The sequence below is a fragment of the Heterocephalus glaber genome, unplaced genomic scaffold (genome assembly GCF_053883595.1).
Source record: "Heterocephalus glaber isolate CG9 unplaced genomic scaffold, H.glaber_assembly_v1.0 deba00001538, whole genome shotgun sequence".
Classification (NCBI taxonomy): Eukaryota; Metazoa; Chordata; class Mammalia; order Rodentia; family Bathyergidae; genus Heterocephalus; species Heterocephalus glaber.
This window is the reverse complement of record NW_028258333.1, coordinates 18,429,636-18,452,372: the sequence shown is the minus strand read 5'-3', so window position 1 is coordinate 18,452,372 and position 22,737 is coordinate 18,429,636. Positions and strand designations below refer to the sequence as shown.

General features: G+C 39.4%; 1 protein-coding gene across 4 annotated transcripts in view; it reads left to right on the top strand.

Annotated features, from left to right (window-relative positions):
- Positions 1 to 22,737, top strand: part of Drosha (drosha ribonuclease III) — a 125,859-nt gene that overhangs the window by 76,802 nt on the left and 26,320 nt on the right. For all 4 annotated transcript variants that reach the window (XM_004848667.3, XM_004848666.3, XM_004848665.3 and 1 more), the window contains 7 exons: positions 5,391 to 5,498; positions 5,983 to 6,121; positions 6,484 to 6,544; positions 15,752 to 15,811; positions 17,131 to 17,230; positions 20,902 to 21,004; positions 22,602 to 22,672. In XM_004848667.3, the coding sequence (XP_004848724.1) occupies positions 5,391 to 5,498; positions 5,983 to 6,121; positions 6,484 to 6,544; positions 15,752 to 15,811; positions 17,131 to 17,230; positions 20,902 to 21,004; positions 22,602 to 22,672 (642 nt within the window). The remainder of the gene's footprint in view (positions 1 to 5,390; positions 5,499 to 5,982; positions 6,122 to 6,483; positions 6,545 to 15,751; positions 15,812 to 17,130; positions 17,231 to 20,901; positions 21,005 to 22,601; positions 22,673 to 22,737) is intronic.

Genomic DNA, 22,737 nt, shown 5'->3' with positions numbered 1-22,737 from the left:
GTCTGTCTCTCCTGCCCTGTTCTTGCCCACCCCCTCTGGTAATCATGTTTTTTAAAATGACCCAATTTTTCTTATTTTAATATAAGTAAATGTAGACAGTCACATTGCTTAATAGTGGGATACACTCTGAGAAATGCATTGTGAGGGGATTTTGTTGGGCTGAATATCACAGAATGTACTCCTGAAACCTAGGTGGAGTAAGTCAGGCCGTTGATGTGGCCTGTTCCTGCGTGCAGTAATCAAAAATGAGTGGGGCTGCTGCCAGAGTAACTTGGGATTCTGTTGTACAGAATCCTTTTATTTTTTAAAAGTAGGAGTACCCTCTAAAACAAAATAGAGTATAGTGTAGGATGTACAAAAACCAGTAACAGTAAGTTATTAGCATGATCAAATATTATAAAGTACTTAGTGTATTGCACATAGAGGTATGTGCAATGGTTTTATATGACTGGCAGTGCAATTGGTTTATTTGCACCAGCATCACTACAGGCACATGAATAATGTGTGTGCTGTGACTTCAAAGCCCTGTGATGTCAGTAGGGAATTTTCAGCTCCATTATTATCTTAGGGATTTTTTTTTTTTCTTTTGGGAACCGAGAATCGAACTTGGGACCTTGTGCTTGTGAGGCAGGCAGTGGCACCACTGAGCTAAATCCCCGGCCCAACCTTAGGGATTGTCATATATATGGCTCCTCAATAACTGAAATGTCGTTATGTAGTGTGTCATGGTTTAGATCTGCATTGGCCCCCCCAATTCTTACCTGCTCAGAGGCGGGGCTTTTGGAATGTCATTTGATCATGGGGTGCTGTGTTGACTCTCTGTTAGGAGGTGGGGCCTGGTTGGAAGTGACTCACTTGTTGCTGAGACAGGGTGTGTCACTATATTTGTGTGTGTGCACGCACTTGCACGTGCATGTGCAGGCTCTCCCTTTGCTTGGGCCAGTGGTGACATTTTAAACGCACTTTTATCTTCCATGATTTTCTTCACTTACCAATATGTCCAAGGCTGGGGAAGTGGAAGAAGCACTTGTCTAGAATGTGTAAGATTCTGGTTTCACTCCCCTCAAAAAGTCTGTCCAAGTGATCACTTCCTATTAATACAGAATATATAGACATCATTGATATGTTTGGCTTCCTTTCTGTCAAACTGTTTGTTACATGGTCAACTATGAGGACCATTGTATTTGCTTTTTTTTTTTTTTCCTTTCTCTTTCCATGTATCTTTGTGTTTAGGAAGGCTTATATTTTCTTCTGTTACCTTTGTACAGTAACACCTTTATACAGTAGGGTAATTAGATTGGATTTCTCCTTTGCCTCTCTTTCTGTGTTTATATCTCATTATCTATTATTGAAAATAGCCACCATCTGCTTCTTCCTATAATCTTACCCAGCATTGATTGGCATGATATCCTTTTTACTATAGGTCAATTCTTATAAGGTGTGTACAGCAGCAACCTCATCCTTCTTTGTCCTTCCTCCCCTCATTTTTTATCAGTTGCACTAATCTGTGTTAGAGTATTCTTGTAATATTGACTTATTGTTATCTACAGGTAAAAATATGTTTGAAGGTCAGATGTCAGTGCCAACCCTTACTAAATTTTTTGTTTGGTTTTTCTAAAATTTACTTTCCACATTCTTCAAAGAGTATTCATGGAAACTTGAGTTTCCTAATATTTTCCCAATATTTTGTGGCCATTAATATTTACAGATCATTTTGACTAGATACAAACACATTGCTATCAAAAGTATTGTAACAGGGGCCGGGGATTTAGCTCAGTGGTTTCACCGCCTGCTGTGCAAGCGCAAGGACCGGAGTTCGAGCCCTGGTACCAAAAAAAAAGTATTGTAACAATACAGGTTATGTAAATGTTTTGGTTCTTCTGTTTAAGATCTTTTGTTTAAGATTTTTTTTTTCTTTAAACACTAGTAGGTTTACTAAAATATGTCTCAGCCCTTTTCACTTAATGTTTTCAGATACGATGTGTATGAATGTTGTATAATTCAAGAAATACACATTTTATTGTTATATTTTGGTTTTAAGACCATCATATCTTCTTTGCTTGTCCTTTGTGTCTCATTTTCTCTTGAATCCATTTCTTTTTCATTTTTTAGTTTCTGTAAGTTTTTTCTTTTTTCCATCTTTTACTTCTCAAATGCACTATTCATATGGTTAAGTTGCCTTTTGGTTCTTGTTTATTATATATTCTATGAGTTTTGTCACTTCAAATCTTCTAATTATCTCATTTAGTAGTTTTCATTTGTATCATTATTTTCTTAACTTTTAAGGACTTGTGTTGAAATATTGGGTTCCAGCTTCTGTCTGTTCTGTTGGCATGTCTTTCTGGCATGCTTTTATTATCAACAATGATCATGCCCCTCTTTCTTTCTGTTATAGAGTCATTGCATGGGACTTGATCATTATTCTTCTGCTTGTTGAGCTATTTAAGTTGAATAAATTAAGTAAAATAAGTTCTGAAGGTCCTGCTGTTTGTCGGAGGTTTGGAATCCAGCCTCAGGCTGCGACCTGCCCTCTCACTTCCTTCTCCATCCTTATTTAGAGCATCTCTTGCTTTTGCCCTAGTGGTTACTATGCTGCTAAGTGCCTTATATTTCCAGCATTTTCTCCTTGAGGAGCTTCACTTTTTAGTTTAGACTCCCTACCCACCCACCAGATACTGGGAATGGAACCCAGGACCTTTACACTGAGCTACATCCTCAGGGCTTTTTTGTTTTGTTTTGGTTTTGTTTTTTTGAGACAAGGTAGGTAGTTCAGGCTGGCCTTGAAGTCACTATGTAGCCCAGGCTGGCCTCAAACTCATGGTGATCTTCCAGTCTCAGCCTCCTGAGTGCTGGGATTACAGGTGAGCGCTGCAAGCTTGGCTCAGATGTCTTTCTCAATGTTAGACTGTCCTCTTGGACTGACCCAGTAAATTAGATTTTTCGCAGCCCTCTCTAGTTATAGTCAAATTTCCAGTGAATACATGCTGTTAATTTGGGGGTTCTTTCATTCTCAGGATCATCAGAAGCCCTGCCACTCTCCTTTTTCTTCTTTTTTATCCAGTAAATGCTGAGACTACTACAGCTCTTTGTCCTCACCTAGTCTTATTTAGTAGTGTATGGGGATTCCTGTCATCTTAGTCTTTACATAGGTATTGTTCAGAGGTCTTTGGTTTTGCTAATCTAGTTGCTGGATTTTTATGGGAAAATCTGAGAAGATTTAAAAACTACATACTGCCACTTTCTCCACCTTCCAAAGGAGTTTTTTATTTTTATTTTTTTTAAATGAAAACATTCGGAGCCAGGGATCTAGCTCAGTGGGTCTGCTGCCTGCCTTGCAAGCACAAGGACCTGAGTTCTGTTCCCGGTACCAAAAAAAAACAATGACAACAAAAAAAGAAAACATTTGCCATGAATTAGTAGAAAAAAAGTAAAGCTGCTCAGTGGTCATATTTCAGCCTCGCAGAGACTGATAATCTTTACACCTGAGCTAGAGATTGTAACAGTCTTTTAGTGAGGCATTGAGACTTGGCTGTCTGGGATTAGGGTGGACGTTACAAACATACCTTTCTTGGTGTTCACAGCAAGTGGACCTGTTTGGAAGGAGGCTCTGGCTCTATCTGGAGCAAATTTAGAGGAAGAAGTGAAGAGACACAATGTTGGTTCCCATGAAAAAAAGTTAAAGGAAGTAACAGGCTAAAAGAAAATGGGAAGGCCGTGCCTTGAAATGTGCTTTGTCTGTTTCTAGAACTAGAATCTAAAGATTTGGGCTTAAACTGTATAATAATTTTTTCATTATCAGCAAATTCTAAAAAGGGCATTGTTTTCCTAACAAGTCCCGATTCATCTCTCACAGGAGGTACTTAAAAAATAAGCCATTTGCTGGATTGAGTCTTACTTTAGAGAGGCAGCTGCACTGCGGAGTCCTCACCACCCCATCACCTTGAGCTGTTAGCATCAACTCCCGTGAGCCTCCTGCAATTTAAGAGGCTGGAAAACTGTGTTATACTTTTGGCACTTTACTTGTTCACGTTGTTGTGTTTTAAATATAGCACTTAGAAGACAAAGTGGACAAAGTGCTGGTGATTCTTATCATAATGGCAAATCTCTTGGAAGGAAGCCTTGGTGGCAAAAACAGTGTGTTCTTCCTTTTCATCTTCCATAGATCCTGTAAATTCTTGCACATGGAGGTGCTTGGTGTGTATTTATTGAATTGAACTGGCAAGAAAGACTTTCTGTTGATTGGAGATCCTTTTTGATAGAACTAGTCTTCAATAATACAGGGAACTGATTTCCGTAGTTTCAAGCAAATCCATTTTCATTTATTTTTAAACAATGCCAGCTTAAAATACTTCAAAGAATGAAATGATACAAAGCATATGTCAATCACTCTGTGGGCTGGGCCCATCCTTCTGGCTGTAATGAATAAGAATGATTCCTTCATTCTCTTGAGTTCCAGGTAAACATTATTAAAGAAGAGAGAGAGATGCCTTTCATGAAATCATCTCCCAATAAGGACTCAACAGCCAAATGAAAAGTGATTGAAGCAAAAATATAATTTCCATGTCCTCAAATGCTTCACCTGTATTAATGGTTTTGTAAAAATTTTCTGTGGAACGTTAGATCATTAAATGTTAAACCGAGACTAGTTTTTGGAGATTAGCCAGTTGAGAAGTTCTTGCTTAAAGGATAGTATTGGGCTTTAGGGGAGGGTGAACACATTATAATAGCACACAACTTTTGCATAGATGCATATATAGGCATTTTTCTGGAGTCATTTTCCTTTGAGTCTCAAAAATATCTTGATCCTTAAAAGGGACAATGAGTCCCAACCCATTTCCCTATAGCAGTGGTGGTAAGCCTGTGGCATGCATGCTTCAGCCAGCTGTTTGTTATCATTGAAAGCTTTAAAAGGTTCTCCATCACTGCTGTGTAGAGACAAGGAGGCACAGTACTGCACAAGGCTTCCTCAAGGCTGCCTTGTTCAATTCTGATGGCACCAGGGTTACTCCTACTTGAATGAAGCCCAGCTGGCCTTGTTCTGAAACTTTGGAATGTATACTTTTAATCCCTTTAACTATCCTTGGGATTAGCTACATTGATTTTCCCCTTTTACTGGTAGGGAAACAGGTAGAAAGGTCAGATGGCTATAAGTGATACAGGGAAGGAGTAACAGAGCAGGATTTGGAGCAGGCCACAGTGGTTCCAGAGACTACATCCTAACAAACACTGTAGACTGCCACTTGTGGGCAGCTTTTCAGGGTGCCGCACACCTGTAAACTGTTATGACTTTGTAAGATGCAATTTAGGGTGTGGAAATGGTTCTTGTTTATTGTAAATTAATTGACATTTGTTTTCAGGGAATTAAACTTACTGAATGTATTTTTTCCTAGCATGCAATGATGCTGCCTGTTTTGACCCATCATATCCGCTACCACCAATGCCTAATGCACCTGGACAAGTTGATAGGATATACTTTTCAGGATCGTTGTCTGTTACAGGTAAGAATTACGCTCTTGTGAACTAATCCAATGAGATAGGAGTAGTTCATCACGCCGGTTATAAATGGTGCCTTAGTTCTCCTCTGGGAGGTGACAGAGATTTTTAAAATATAATTCTTTCGGTTGCCTCTGCTGCTTTCCAACCTTTTCTCTCACATTTATTTGAAGCTGTCCCAACAGAAACAGGTGAAAGCGAAAATCTTCCCGTGAATCCTAAGCAGTTTTTTTTGGCATTTCCTTCCTTATGGTTCTTCGCAGGCACTGAGAATTCTAGTTCTTTTCTGAGAGGTGTGGATATTGGGGTTTGTTTTTAGAAGAGGGCTTGCACTGGAGTTTTGGAAATTCGATTCTAGTGGAAACGAGATGGAAAGATTAGAGTTTAAAATTCAGCTGGCTAGACAGCTCTGTTCTAGTTTCCTTCAAGATGATATTAAAATGATACTTGTGTGCTGAATTTTTAAGACTGAACTTATTGAAATTTTAGCTGGCCATGACTCATCCTAGTCATCATTTAAATTTTGGAATGAATCCTGATCATGCCAGGAATTCTTTGTCTAACTGTGGAATTCGGCAGCCCAAATATGGAGACAGAAAAGTTCATCACATGCACATGCGGAAAAAAGGTTTGTTTGGATGACTCTGAGGTGCTACACTCATATTTTGGCCTGTGTTCCGTAGTGTAAATCATGCCCTCCTCCGAGAAGGGTTTTCTGGTAACCTTTTAATCCTGTCACTCTTTCCTGCTTCCTGACCCATACATAATAACATTTACTTTGGGCAGAGCATTATAATAAAGTGGATGGATTTTTTAGAAAAAAAGTTTTGTCTAGTGTTTTAAATAATTGTCAGACTTTAACACATGTGGATATTAAACCTTGTAATATCAAATTAGGGTGAGAAAATTTTCTTACATGTCATATGATGAGCCAGGAATCCTTCTAACGGTATTTACATGTATATTTGTGTTTTATTTTTTTTAAAATAGGAATTAACACCTTAATAAATATTATGTCACGTCTTGGCCAAGATGACCCAACTCCTTCAAGGTAAAGATTTTCTGAAAACATTTATCATCTTGTGGGATGTCCTTCTATTTATTTAAATCTTTTTTACTACATTTAGCTTTTGTATGTTGATCTTGTATCCTGACACCTGGATGATCCTGTTTATTGGCTCTAGTAGATTTTTGTGAGTTCCTTAGGATTCTCTATTTTTATGATCATACTATCTGGGAGAAAGATACTTTTACTTCATTCTTTCCAGTCTAGATGTTTTTTAGTTGTGCTGGATAGAGCCTCCAGTGCAATATTGAGTAGCAGTATTGTTAGTAGAACCTTGATTTCTTCCTAATCTTTATTTATTTATTTTTTATTTTGGGGGGTACTGGGGATCAAACTCAGGACCTTGCGCTTGCGAGGCAGGCGCCAGAACCACTGAGCTAAATCCTTGGCCTGATTTCTCCCTAATCTTAAGGGGAAGCCTTCAGTTTTTCACCTTTGAGCATGATATTAGCTGTGGGTTTTTCACAGAAACTAACAGATTAAAGAAGTTCTCATCTGGTTTGCTGAGTGTTGTTATCATGAAAGGGTGTTGAATTTTGTTGCATACTTTTTTCTGTCTTGTGATAATCTTGTACTGTATATTTTTTCTTTTATTCCACTTGTGTGGTATAGTATAATAATTGATTTGGGGGTATTAAACCAATTTTGCTTTCCTGAGATAAATCCCACTTGATCATCATGTATAATCTTTTTTATGTGCTGCTGAATTCAGTTTGTTAGTATTGGCTGAGGACTTTGGTATCTATATTCATAAGCTATATTGGTGTGTAATTTTCCTTTCCTGTGATTTTTTTGTCTGGTGCTGTTATTATGGTAATACTGGCCTCAGAATGAGTTGGAAAGTTAATAAGTTGACTTTCCTCATTTTATTTATTTATTTTTTTTTTTGGTACCGGGGATCGAACTCGGGTCCTTGTGCTTGTGCAGCAGGCGGTGAAACCACTGAGCTAAATCCCCGGCCCCCTCATTTTATTCCTTGATTTTTTTGTAAAGTATCTTTATATATTAATATTCTCACTTCTGTGTGGCCTTGAGTTCCTGAAGAATCTGGAAAGGAAGTGGGTGAGGTGTGTATGAACTCACTTGAAATATGATTGGAAGTGAATGTGTGATGACTGATGAGACTGAGGTTGCTAGCAGAGAATTGTATTTTGAAAGCCAACAGAAGAGATTGAGTGAAGGCAGCTTTCTTTTTAGAGAAAGCTGAAAAGTTGAGTAGCTGTGGTTGTCACTTTGGGTTTCCAGACCTAAGTGGATTAAAGGTAGATGGAGTAGGGCTAGAAATGGCTGAGAGTTCAGGCACTTGCTCCAGCGGATAGCTCGTCTGCACAGCTGAGAGAATTGCCAGCGATGACTGTACAGCTTCCTTTTCTACCTTTTTCTTCATATACATTGAGTATCCCTTGTCCAAAATGCTCAGAACTGGAAGTGCTTCTGCCTTTGGACTTCTGGGCTTTTGGAATATTTTCATTCACTTTATTTTTTGAGCATCTCTAATCTGAAAATTTTGGGTATGCTCCAAAATCTAAAACAGTTGAATACTGATATAATGCTTGAAAAGTTTTAGATTTTGTATTTTTGGATTAGAGATGCCGGACTTGTATGCCAATTTCTTTTTAATTGACCTGCCTTGAGTTGCTCTCCTTTGAGCTTATCATAAACCGAGCCACCATCAGTCCTTGGTGTGTAAACTACTTCTGTGTGTGTGTATGTGTACTGGTGACCAAACGCTGGGCTTTTCACTGAGCTTCAGCCTCAGCCCTTTTTATTTTTCTGTTCTGAGAGAGGGTCTTGCTGAGTTGCCCAGGTCAGGCTCAAACTTGTGATCCCCCTGCCAGCCTCCCAGAGTGCTTGAATTACAGATGTTCACTACTTTATCTGGCTGTAGATTACATCTTTTGATGATATTGTTCAAACTTAGTGTTTCAATTTTTTGCTTATGTTTAAAGAAATAGAGAGAGTGTGTGTGTGTGTGTGTATGTGTGTGTGTGTGTGTCTGTGTCTCTGCGTGTGTGTGTTTCTGGGGATGAACTCAGGGCCTCACACACACCAGGCAGTGCTGTACCTACATCCCCAGTCAAAGAGATGGCTTATAACTGGGAATGTCACTCACTAAGTGTTAGAGCACTTGCCTAGCATTTATAAAGCCCTGGGTTTCATCCCCAAGACCACAAAAGATCAAAAACCAAAACCAAACACCAAAAAAACCCATCAAGAGAAAATAAGAGAGATGGCTTTCGTACTGTTGCAGAAAAAATGATACGTAAGAAATTATGTCATTTTTGAATTTACCATTTTGAAATGATACCATGGGTAGAGAACAGACTCTGTTTTCCTTTGACTTTTGGCCTTTGTTGCTTGTGTTGAGAGCCTTTTGCCATAAATAGGCTGTTTTTACTGATGCGTAGTTGACCCCAGATGTCTATTCAGAAAAAGCCTCCTGACCTTGACCACCAGGATCTGCTAGTATCCCACTGCTGCTGGCCAGCGCTCCACAGCTGTGCACATGCCTGATGAAGAGGCAAGCTTCTTACAAATTTAATTCAACACACGTTTAAGCAGAGCCTTTTTAGTTAGAGCATTTTGTAGGTATTTTAGGGAATCCAGAGGCAGCAAGGAAGACAAAGCCCCCACTTACCAGGCGTGACTGCCTGGGGTAGGATGAGAATGCTAGATACATAAATAACTTAATGTAAGAAGAACTCAGATAAGTGCTTCAATGACGATCAAAAGCAAAACATACAGAACTGCCAAGGGGCTTGGGATAGATAGATCTGGCAGTTGTTTAGGTATTATAGGTCAGTATTGTACTGTTCAGTTAAATAATTGAGTTGATTTTAAACTGTTTGCCCTCTGTTTCTCAGTTGCTCATATATAATGGGATGCAGTAGTCTCTGCTCCTTGGAAGTGTTTGTCTTTGAAGCAGATTCTTTAAAATTTTAAGAGTCAGTGGTTAGGTCTTTTCCCCAAGCAAGAGAAAGAGAGAATGCAAGCTAGTAGGCTGAGTGGGAATCTCTTTCTGATACTGATAAAAGCGGGAAGATGGGGCCGGGATTTAGCTCAGTGGTTCCGACGCCTGCTGCGCAAGCGCAAGGTCCTGAGTTTGATCCCCAGAACCAAAAAAAAAAAAAAGTGGGAAGCTGGAGGAAGGGAGGAGGGCTGAGAACAGGGGACTGAACTCTTCTTCTTCTAGTCCCTCCAGTCCTCTTCCCATTCTGGAAGTGCCTATTCTGCAGTTCTCCTTCAGATTGCCTCTGCAATCAGCCATCTTGTTATTTCTGGGGCCTGGGTTCTATTTCTTAGCTGTGCCCTGCTCGAAAGCTTCCATCTACCGAATAAAGGCTGAACCACCCACCAGGCCTTCCCAGCTCACATGAGCTGGCTCCAGGCCACTCTTCCAGGTGCATCTTTCTTTCCCCTGTGGCTCTCCAGCTACCAGCAGGGCTGATACTTACTTGATTGTTAGGCACACGCTCTCCCTTTTGCATTATGTGAGTCATTGTGCTTCTGCCTCCAGTGCTTTTGCAGCCTTCTGACCTCCTGCTCAAGTCCAGCTGATATTTGCTTAGTGGTACATGTTCTTGTTTTCTCCTGTATTATAATCATGTGAAGGGGCTAATTTTCTTTACTGGGCTAGGAGTCTAGGTTTATGGTCCCCCCCCCCCCCCCGTTTTTCTAAATGTGCCTTTCACAGAGCAGCACTTAGTCAGTAAGTATTAAAGGAAGGAATGCCATTCACAACATTACTTTTATCCCAGGCCTATTTACTGGGAGACTGGAAATAGGGGAACTGGGATGTAACGAAAGGTAATGGACAGCAGACATCTAAATGGCTGGTTAGTGTCTTGCATAGTCTGCTTTGGGGTTGGCTAGGATTTATAAAAAGACAAAGTTTTGAAATTTATAAATAATTTTTGATCACCTGTCTGCCTGTAAAAACTATAAAATAATTAGGTTTTGTGATGGTATCATCTCAAGTGATATGCCGCCCATAGTTTTTAAACATATCACTGTTTAGCCACATAAATCTCAGCTATATAGTTATATTTAACTCATGCAAATGTGATAAAATATTATCAGCAAGAGGGGCTTGGAAGGATTAGATATTTGGTGGCATTCAGTATGTTAGCAGACAGACCTTTGGGAAGGAGGAGCCAGAAGAGAGTATTAATGGAAAAATGAGAAAATAAAGCAGCCTTGATTTGTTTTGTTTTGGATTGGTGGTCATTATAAGACATAATGTGTGAACATCTATTGAACCAAGAGACTGGTGCATTTGGACTATTGTTAACATCTGTGGTGGCCCATCTATAAAATGGCATGGAAGGGCCGGGGATTTAAGGCTCAGTGGTTCCGCCGCCTGCCTCGCAAGTGCAAGGACCCAAGTTTGATCCCCGGTACCAAAAACAAAAAAACAAAACAAAACAAACAAAAAATGTCATGGTATTTAAATGCAGTTTTACACATCCTCCTTTAAATCATCTCGACTGTAATACTGAATACAATGTAAATGCCATATAAGTGATTGTTATATTCAATGATAAGAAAATGTACCTGTTATACAGATACAGCTTATTTAAAAATTATTTTTGTTCTGAAGTTGGTGGAATTCACAAATGCATACCTATGACATGGATACTGAGGGTTAACTATATATTTTTAGTTAGTTATACATAATATTTTGCATAAAAATACAATAACAACATGCATTGAACATACATAAATTCCACTGAGTAGGTTTACTGACTTAAATGCTTCAAGTAAAAGCCCAGAGGTGGTTCCCATGGGGTCCACCGGGCCAGTGAGTCTGAGACCTGGTGGGACTTTGTCCTGACCTTCTCACAAATATTCAAGTAGATGTGATGAGTAGGAGGACTTCCTGAATTGGGTAGAAGGTTCGACTAAGCTCCAAGGCCCCTTTTAATTGTCTGTCCGGCCAGTCACTGCTTGAATTCGAAGGTAAGAAAATACCCTCCGTACTCACTCCAGCAGTCACCTTGGATTTGCCCATGTCAAGATGGCTTCCCATGCAGTAAATGGACCTTACAGTTCTTAGCTTTTACAGGGAGATTGTTCTGTTTCACAAGTGCACTGAATTCCTTAGAGAAAATTGGCTCTATAAATGTAACGGTTAATCTAGATTTCATAATGTTTCTGTTGATTCATTTCTCAAAAACAAATAGAGTGTTAAAAGAAAACCAGAGTGTTTACTGCTCAGTAAATATCTTATCTTGGAGCTTGCTAGTATTTGTAAAGCGGTTGGTTAAAGAAAGTATAAACAATGGGAGAAGGAACAAAAGATTTGCTATGCTGTGAGAACTAGCAGCTCATTTTGTCCATTTTTGCCAGATAAACCAGTGGGATAAGAATTGTTTGGTATAATAATAAACTGAAGTGGAATTTAATCCCCATTTTGATTTTTGGCTTATTGCCAGAGTTTAGTCATAATGTAGATATAGAAAAACAAATGCTGGATATGGGCAAATTATCTAATGAATGACAGACTCACTATTAAGTAAACCTGTTTAGAACTGTGACCTTATATTTTAACACACTGAATACCAGTCCAACTTTACAGTCATTAAAGTCCTAGACATAGTTCTTGTCTCCATGAAAGTTTATAAAAGAAATTAAGGTATAGCTTGTGCCAGGATGACTTCATTTAAAATAGTGTATGACTTAAAGCAGCTCTTCTTCTTGGACTGATAGCTTATTGTTCATTAATAAGGCATAAGACAATCCAGATATGATTTGACCCCTGCCTCACAGCCCCTAGCCTGATGCCAAGGATTCTTGCTTTCACATTAACTAGATTGTGCTGTGTAGTATTTTGAACTGTTAGGAAGAAAATTGTCTCTACCACATTGTTTTATTTTAATGGCTCATGAAAAAGAATTTCTTTCTTTTTAAAAACTTACTATTTCTTAGATTTTGTCCTTTCCTGGGACAATAGTGTACTAGGTTTCTTAAAATTAGCAAGAAGAGCTATGGGTTACATCATCCTACCATCAAATAGTCCCTCTGCTTATTGCCTTTTCTAACAATGATTGCTTTTGGAGTTCAGGTATATCCGACAGAGAGTAAAATCTCACTACTGAGTAGCTTCTGAAATATTTTATTTTAAAAATACAATGTTTCATACTTCATTGTGGAATTTTTCAGTCACTCTTGGCTAGTGCAGTAGCAACAACAAAAAAATGAAATATCCTTTAAAAACTGGTTTATATTTGGTAAGAATAGGAAAAATCTGGTGATGATACTGGATGGGGCTCACTACATGTTTGTGTGTGTGTGTGTGTGTGTGTGTGTGTGTGTGTGTGTGTTTCTGAGGATTGAACACAGGGCCTTGAACATGCTGCACAAGTGTTCTCCTTTTGCTATAGCTATACCTCCGAGCTATATTTCCAGCCCTATTGCCTTTAAAAACATTGTTAGAGTATGAATCCTTCAGCATAGCCATAAATTGAATGTGGTTTGATTTTTTTTCACTTTCTTTTTCATTTCCATTGTTGGCTACTAATTGCTTTCCTAAAATACTTTTTAAAATATAAAAAAAGGCTATAAACTGAAATGAGGTTTAAATTACTTTGTTGTTTATATCTTTCCAGTTTTTTCTATTACCTTTTTTTTCCTTTTAAAATTCCAAAATGTAGAGAGATAGAAGGGTGGAAAAATAAACTTATTTATAAGATAAGTGAAATGATGTAAAGTTGTACTGCAATTCCCAAGTAGATGATTTGGTAGCCAAGAGCCATTTAATATGCAAATATTTTAAATTTTCTACTATGTACTAAAACTATAGGGAGAATTTAAGTACGGAAACTGTACTGGCACACATGAAACAGAACAATAAAAGACATCTAATTTTGGCATAAACTCAGTGATAGCCCTCTTAGTCCTGAGAATGAAGGTGCAAATGAGTTTAGACTTGATAGTCAGTTGTTGAGTTTTTGGTGAAGCTGAGGATTATCAGGTTTCAGATTGTCTAAGTTAACTTTTTTTTGTTGCTGAGACACAATACATGATACCTTCGACTTCAAGGAGGATAGATACATTTTGACTCACATTTTGGTAGTTTCAGTCCTTGCATGGATGCTAGCTCCAAGGCAGGATAGTATGGTGGAGAACTGCTCTTGGCATTGCAGACTGGAAGCCAGGAGAGAAAAATAAATCCTTCCAGGCCATGCCCCAGTGACCACCCCTTCTGACCAGATCCTGCCTAACAGCAAGCCATCGGTACTACCCCCATGATTCCATCACCTTCCAAAGGGGCTTTGGGGGAAACGTATAGACATAAATCACAGTATCAGGGAACTCCTGGTATCCAGGGTCTTTGATCAAATCCCAGGGGCCCTATGTGCCCTTCACTCCTCATCAGTGCTGGCACTGTTGCATTTGTGCCCTCCCCTTTCACACCCCTGCTGATTCTAACTTCCAGCAGCTAGCCCTGAAACTGGCACTCAGGTTCTTTTCATATTCAACTGAGACAACTCATTATTTCCCAGCCTGCTCTAGGTTGAGTCAGGTTTTTTCTCCACCACTGCACAGATAGCTCATCAGGGGCCTGCCTCAGTGACTTCCACATGACTGAATCAGTGCTCTGTTCCTTCTGACTTGAATCTGTGCAACATCGCATACAGCTTGCCACCTTTTACTTGAAACACGTTCCTCTCTTTCTTTCCAACCCCCTGGCTGTCCTTCTCTCTTGCTGCTTCCTTCTGCCTGACCTCAAGTGTGCGCTTTCCTGCCTCAGTCCTGGAACCCTTCTTTTCAGTAGCTGCATCCTCTCCCCAAAGTTTATCACCTGAAGTCCTTTTGAAATGTTGACCACTCCTACAGATTTATCAGCAACTTTGCCCTTGCTGGCCGATGAAGAGGGGTTTAATATCCCCGACACTTCACAGGATTCCCGTGTGGCTGTTCTGCGGGCATTTCAAAATGTCTGAAATGCAACTCCTCCTTGTCCCTCAAGCCTGCCCCACTTTGGGTCTTTCCTTCACAGTAACTGGCACTGTTGTTCATCCAGCTGCTAGAGACTCAACTCTGGATTTTTAACTTTTGTTCTTTTGAGCTTCCAAATGCCAACTGTCGACAGTTCTTTTCAGTCTCTCCAGCATGTATCCCAGACCTAACCATTCCCTCCTCCTCCACCATTGCCTCGCTGGCACAAGCCACCCCCGTGTGCAGATTCCCTTAGGGCTTCTCTTTCCTGCAATCATTCTCTGTGCAGCACTCAGACTGGCCTTTTACACAGCTAAAGTGGGTCCTGTCATGTCTCTGCTCAGCCAGAGACAGTGAGAGAAGTACGTTAGCACTGAGAGGAGGCCACTTCCTTGAATTTACTGAGAAATGGAAGGAACATTTCCATGGGCTGTCTGCCTGGTTGTTTCAGCCTTATTCTTGCATATGCGAAGCTATCTCCTTTGAGATGTGACTTTTTTCTTCCTACAGTTAAGACATAAGTAAAGTGGGATCTGTGCACTGAGGGACAAGTACTGTATTGTGATGATGAGATCAGCCAGGGCTCCATAAAGTAACACTCTCACAGGGCCTTGAGGGATGGGCAGGTTTCAGTGTGGTTCAGTGTATGTAGGGTGGAGAGTATAAAGCTCTGGGGTAGCAGAGAGCCTGGCCGGAACAGGGACACTAAGTGTTTTAGGAGATCCTTTTTTCGGAGAGTACCAGGCAGTTTGGAGTAAGAGCCCGACATGTAGGTGGGAAATGGGATGCCAATGTTAGTTTGGCCTGTTTTGAGGGACTTTAGATTCTGCTTTCAATTTAGAGTTTGGGGATGGGGTGTTGTCTTGAGTACATGATATCAAAACTCACTTTTCAGTGATCAGTTCAGACTCAGAATGCCGTCATCTTTCTCTGGGCCACCTGATAGCAGGGTGGAGATATTCCCAGTTGTTAATGCATTGTCCCTGCAGCTTCTCCAGATGTGTTAGGTCTGGTTGCAAGGATAAGGAGGCCTTAGGTTAGAAGGCCTGGAGCACATGGTACGTTGGGAGGCCCTGATCCCAGTAGGTGGCCCTGCTGCCTTCAGTGGAAGGTGGTGGCCATGCTCTTGATTATGAAGAATAAGGTAATAGGTCTTTGATTACTAAAGGAGCTAACCCTCATTTTTTTTTAAGAGAGAGGGAAGGGAAGGAAATGTGCTATTTTAAGTGATCATTTGAATTCTCATTTTAGGATTAATCACAATGAACGGTTGGAGTTCCTAGGCGATGCTGTCGTTGAGTTCCTGACCAGGTGAGTAGGCTTTTTACAGTTCCCCAGTAATTACATTTCACAGGTAACACACTTATCACATTACTTTCTTGGTAATTAGCCCAACAAGGCATTGAAACACTGTGTATTTTGTCTCTTCTGTGGAGCTTGAAAGCTGCGTGTCTGTGGCTCTTGCCTGGACAACTTGCGCTCACTGCTGCTGATTAATAACGAGCAAGATTGCAAGATGAAAGGCAGGCGTCTCTGGCCTGTCAAGCATATGTGAAAGTTGCTCATAGCCACAGGAGATCAGCTGGTCTTGGTCGAATTGCTTCAGAGTTTATATTCAATTTGAAAAAAAGGGGATGATATTTTAAAATGTCATTTCATCTTCCAGGATTTGTCTTTGATCCCTTTCTCCCTCTTTCTGCTCTCAAGGGAAGTAAAGCTTACAAGTAATTTTAATGACTAGATTTTGGGGTGTGTGTGTGTGTGTGTGTGTGTGTGTGTGTGTGTGTGTGTGTGTGTGTGTGTGTGTGATTTTGGATCCGTACTTTGGAGATAGGGATAGGAAAATACATTTCATTTTCCCAGGCTCACATAATCTTTCTTTTAAAGGAGGGAACATATGCTTTTTTTAGAACTATCTTGAGCTATTTTTGTTCTCTTTAGGTCATTTTCCAAGGAGGAGAAAGGGCTGTTCCCTAATCCTCCAAGATGAAATGTGCTTGCTCAGTGGCCATGATCGACAGTGGACCTTACAGAGTGCTGTGTGCTGTAGGGGAGGCCAGCTGCCTTTGTGGTCTGGGCTGATTTTCCATGTAGCTTTATGCCCAGCTCATGTGCTTTTCTGATTGGCTCCTTTAGGCTCGTCCTTCTGGCAGAGCCATCCCCGTGTGTGACTCTCAGTTCCACCTTGGTCCCCGTCTGTGCTTGTGAAGTCTGTGCCACTCTGTGCCTCCTGCTCAGTGCTTCCAGGATGCTTCTCAGGGGCACCCGTCACCCAACCTAAAGGAAACATCTCTGTACAGACCCAATTTTGGAGTTTCAGATATGTTTGCTCTTCACAAACATAAATAGTATGGCAGATCGTTGAGGTTTTTGTTGTCATCAGATCGCAGAGAAATCTTTTAACAGAAATAAATGTGGGAATATGAATACGAATGAATAGTGCTATTTGGGTTTTAGCCCATGCAAATATGCTTTACCTACCATTTAATTTGCAGTTCCCTGTGGTGTTATTCAGTTCACCTGGTGTCTAGTCCACGAATATTGTGTGCTAGCCCTATTCTTGTGACCCAGAGCCTCAGGTAGAATTTTGTGACTCATGTTTATTTATGTGGTCTTCTTTTTTTTTCCAGTGTCCATTTGTACTATTTGTTTCCTAGTCTGGAAGAAGGAGGATTAGCAACCTACCGGACTGCCATAGTTCAGAATCAGCACCTTGCCATGCTAGCAAAGGTATATCAAACATCTGAACCATTTGTGCTTAAGTCTGACGTTCTCTTCTTCAGTCCACACATAATTCTGCATTTGAGTGAATAACTTTAGGATTTATTAAGGGTATAATATTTTACAGACCAGAAAGTATACTTTTATTTGGGTTTTAAGGATTCAGCCTTATTAGTTCTATTACCTTTGTGAATTTCACCAGCAGCTAATGAACTCCATAGTGAAGTAACTTGAAAATAGATGAAAAATTTGACAGATGTACATGAATAGGGTTACACATTTGGGGAAAGGGAACATGGGAACAAAGCAAAAGAAACAAAATATTTTATAATTTCCCTTTGTGTAATATTTTTGTATTACATTTGTTATTAATTTATGTAAACAAGCAGAATTGCAGCTTTGAACAAAATACTTCAGATAATTTATACCCAGAAGGGGTACTTTATAGAACTTTGAGAATCCCCAAATCACAAATCCCATTAATTAAGATTTAGGGTTTCTGCTGTCCAGCTCAGCTCATTGACTTAAATGAGTGACAAACAGAAACCCTTCTTAATTCAGTTTCCTGCTGGGGGTTTTACTTACGTGGTCTGAATTGATGTTTCCATCTCCATGCAGTGTCTTACAGTGAATCATATCAGGTAAGAGGATGGGCACTTTTGCTGGTCCAACATGGTTCCAGTCTGTGCACCTTCTCCTACAAACAGGCGCCACAGACAGTTCGTTCTCTTTCCCAAGCTTCTGCTTTCTTATCTGCACAGTGGAAATGGCATTAGCCCCCGCCATATGGGCTGGCTATGAGTATTAATTGAGATTCTGAGTTGTCATGATTCTGTTTATAAAGAACTTGACATGATACTTGTTCATAGTAATCACATAAGACGTTAATAAGCATGCAGGAGCTAGTTATTTTTATTGTTGCTACCACTGTTCTTATGATAAATCCTTACATTTTATAGAACTTTGAGTTTATGCAATAGTAGGCAGAATTATGGCTCTTAAATCCCCAAACACTGAGGATCCAGTAGTAAGCTTTTATGAGCTTCCCTTAACTTTTACCTTCAGTAATTTCTCTTTTTTTCCGACATTTTGATATAAAAGTAGGATTTTAACTGAAAAGACTAGGTAAAACCCATCCTAATAGTATGACTTCTTTCTTTCTTTTTCCTTCCTTCCTTCTCCCCCCCCCCCTTCCTTCCTCCCTTCCTTTCTTTCCTTTCTTTCCCAGAGATAGAACTCAGGACCTTGCACTTGCAAGGCAGGCACAGCTCCACTGGACTCAATCCCCAACCCTTTATGACTGCTTTCTTAATATGCCCTGGAGAAGGCCATTAATTATGTCCAAAATTGTGTTTACGTTTAGTGATGGTTTTGTGTTAATAAGAATGCATTGTTTTATTTTGTATAACCCATGATTATCATAGTTACGGTGGTAGGCTTTGAACTTGTTTTGGTGGCATTGAAGAATATAATCAGGGATGCCTTAATGAAAAATTGTAGGCAACAAGGTAAGCTAACTTGGTTCAAATAGCCTCCTAGTGAATGAAATTCTGTAGTTCTATGTAAAGCCTTAGTGTTTGGTTGATTTAATTGTCAGAATGCTTCCTGATAGTTCACATAAATGCCATTGAAAGTGTATATTTGATTGTCACTCTCTTCCTTGTTTTATTTTCATTTTAGAATATAGTAGAATTGCATAATTATTTTTCAAACACTTACAGGAATGACAGTAGGGAGGATATTTACAAAGTGTGGGAAATTGCCATAGCAAAAAAACCCAAACCGTTGCATAACACATTGGGTACAATACAGAGCCACGAATAACGAGGGACAGTCCATTCTCCCTTCAAGAATTTCTCTGTGGTCTTTCTCCACCAAGGCCAAGTCTCGATATTCCCATGGCATTTGGCACCAGCAGAGGGCTGTGATGATCCTACCTTCCATCTCGACCAGTGATCCTTAACTGTTTGAGAACAGGGGGAGCTGGACAATTACTGACCTCTCTGAGAATCTAATGAGAGCTGTGAGTTAGCTCTCCAGATGTAAACAATTTAATGTACATACAACAGAACATTGTTCTCTCCACTTTTTCCCACTTGGTGCTGAGAACTGAACTGAGGACCTCGCACATACTAAGCACACACTCTTACCATTGAGCTACACCCGTAGCCCTCACTCTTGTCTTTTGAAAGTTCCATAAACGCCTGCGTGAAAGAATAAGGGTAATAAATTAGGGACTATGAGAAGTTGGAAAATTAACAGCACTCCAGAATAGTTATTTATAAGATGAAATGTGGTTTGAAATCTGCTCTCAAGCAGGGCTCCCGAGATAGCAAACAATTGGATTTTCCCTGTGAAGTTATAAAGCAGATGAAAGTTTACATATTCTAGTATAAACTCTTGCACCTTGGGATCAGGTTTTTGAAAAAGGTGTTTGCTGCTGTTACATTTGTGGTAGTTAAAACTCTCATTCGAGCATATTTTATACTCTGGGTTCCTAGCAACACAAAATACTAATAGCGTAGTATTATGTCTTGCTTTTGTTCTCTGTCTTTTTTCCAATATAAATAGGTATGGATCATTAGCATACATACTGAGATACACAAAATCTGAGTGTCTTTTACCTGAAGACTGATAAGCCTCATATTGTTCTAGGATGTTCACTGACTTGTGCCTTTTCCACATTATGTGGCATGTTTTAATGCAGCAAATTCTAATGTGTCAGATTCAAATGCAGCTTAGAATTTGCTGTATTAAATTATATGGAAATGGTAACAGATGTATATTTATGCAGTGTTTATATCTTTTTTCCTGTTGTGAAGTTTTATAAAAAATTCATCTTATGTCTGGTTCTAAAAAGACTAATATTTAACTATATATTGATATAAGAAATAAGTAGCCACAGAAATCGAAGTAAATAGGGCTGTAAAATGTAACCAAAGTTAGTATACACTTATGTGTTTATAAGTCCAACATCTAATACAGGGTCACAGATTTGGGTTAAAATTTTCTGAGGCCAAATTAAAAAAAAGAAATACAGTTCACACAAATGATATTCCCAAAACCCTTAAGAGAAATTTAATATGTTGCTAAGAAGGTCTCATTGACCCTGCAGAAAAATGCGTGTGGAAGCTTTACAAAGGGAACACAAGTACAAAGATACAAGACCCCCTTAAGTTTTTGCCAAATTAAAAATAATTTACAAGTGTAAGGTATTTTGAAGTCTTCTAAGAGTCCCCATTTACTCTGCCTCTAAAAATCTGTTTCATGTAGTACAGACATTATCAATATCTTATAAGTCTAGAATCAAAGAAGAAAAATTCAGAACTTTGGGTTAGCTTTGTGTCTTCCTAAGCATACTGATTGAACCCAGGTTCCCAAGGTCTTGTAGAAGTCTTATCCCATCCTGGGCTAGCACTTGGACTAAACTTGGATTTGGAGAAATCATATCTGACCCATTGTGAACCTTAATTAAACTGTTGAAGTTTGGGAAGGAGTGGAGTTAGTTGGAAGTGAGCCTTATGTGAAGAATTCCTAATGAACGTAGGTTAGACTCTTAGTAACCTAACATAAAGCCAGTCAGTGGGTTTGTCACCATCACCCCCCTTCCCAGGAGATGCTGAGTCATTATAGTTAGGATTTTAGCAAACTTACTTTTTTGGTCATTTTGAATTTTTTAGAAACTTGAACTGGATCGATTTATGCTGTATGCTCATGGCCCTGACCTTTGTAGAGAATCGGACCTGCGACATGCAATGGCTAACTGTTTTGAAGCATTGATAGGTAATATATCTTTTTGCTAGTCAAAACGATTTGGAGAGCTCATACAATTCGATATGGAAACTTAGAACAGAGTTACTTGTTCCCAAAGCATGTGAGCACAACACCTGTCACCTCGTGGTTATGGTAGCACTAATCAGAGCATCACCTGTGCTTTCTGCTTTTTGCATTCTTGGTGACTGATGCCATGTGGATGCTTCATATTTCCTGAATTGAAATGAATTAATATGGAGATGGACTGCTTTCCAGATTTGACTTGAGGCTACATATGTAAACAAAAAGAAACTAAGTTGCCAAAGAGGCCCCCAGTAAATAATTAAGTACATTTTATTTTTCAAAAGCCTTTGTACTTCCTTAGCATTTTTTGCCCTCTTCTTTTGAAAATGAATATAAAAGCTTCCTAATATAGTTTCATGCTGATGTTAGTAGCAAGAGACTATTTAATAATTATCTACAGTCTTTTATAGCTATGCCTAGTTTTCACAAATAGGCCTATTTTCAGAGTTTATCACATGAAATTACTGTGCTCGGTACACATCATTTCGACAGTTCGTGTTGGCTGCAGAGCCAAGATGACATGATGCAGTTCCCAGTTCCATATCCAGTTCTGTGTATTTGGCAAGTTGCCTCATCTTTGTGATCTTTGGTTTCCCCATCTGAGAGATAGATACAGTATCACTTACCTCACAGAGTTCTTGAAAGGATTGTAGTCTCTACCCCTACAGAGCCCAATATAAAGCAGAGTTGCACTTAATTAGGCCTGTCCCCAGATCATCTAATGTGAACCTAAGTTGTATAAATTCTTTCTACCACCCACCTACTGAGGCACCCCATGAAAGTGATGATAAGAGTGTAGAAATGGGTCTGGGGTGTTGCTCATTGGGTAGAGCACTTGCCTGGCATATGCAAGGCCCTGGGTTCCATCCCCAGCGCTTGTGCGCGTGTGCAAACACACACACACACACGCGCACGCAACAGGTGATTGCAGAAATGCTTTGCACAGTACCCAGGGCACAACTACTGCTACTACTGTTATTATTACTACAACTACTGATAGTTATCGAAAGCCCTGGTAACTAAATGTTTTAACATCATGCATGGAAAAGTAGCCTTTTTGACAGTAGATGTAAAAAATTGATTTCAAGAAAATATGACTATCCTACTCCAGAGCTATTTGAAGCCAAATTAAAATGTTACCATAGTGCTTACTGGTTATGTCTCAGGCTTTTTCTTAGATGCCTGTATAATATATTTGGTCTGAAATATAAACTAAAGATATTACAGAAAGTAAAATGAAATATTTTCTTTAGTATAGTCAAGTATTTGTGCATCATCCTTTTACTGAAATTTATACCTGGACCCTTCAAGATAGTTCACATTAGATTTAGATTTTAGTGAATTGAATTTTGTATTTCAGCCTCATTTATAATACAAAGTGTAGCTAAAAGAAGGAAAATATTACCTTTAAAACAATTGCTTCTGAACATGTCGATTTTTTCTGAGTGGTTTTTGGCTTTCCTTTTTGCTTTTTATAGAGATAGGTCACTTTCTCTGAATATTAACGCAGCTTTCCTTTTGACATTCTCTCCCTTTTATCTAGGAGCTGTTTACTTGGAGGGAACCCTGGAGGAAGCCAAACAGTTATTTGGACGCTTACTCTTTAATGATCCGGTATTTATCTTGAATCATTTTATTTCCCTCAGTTATATATCATTACAGAAGACTCTGTTTCAGCT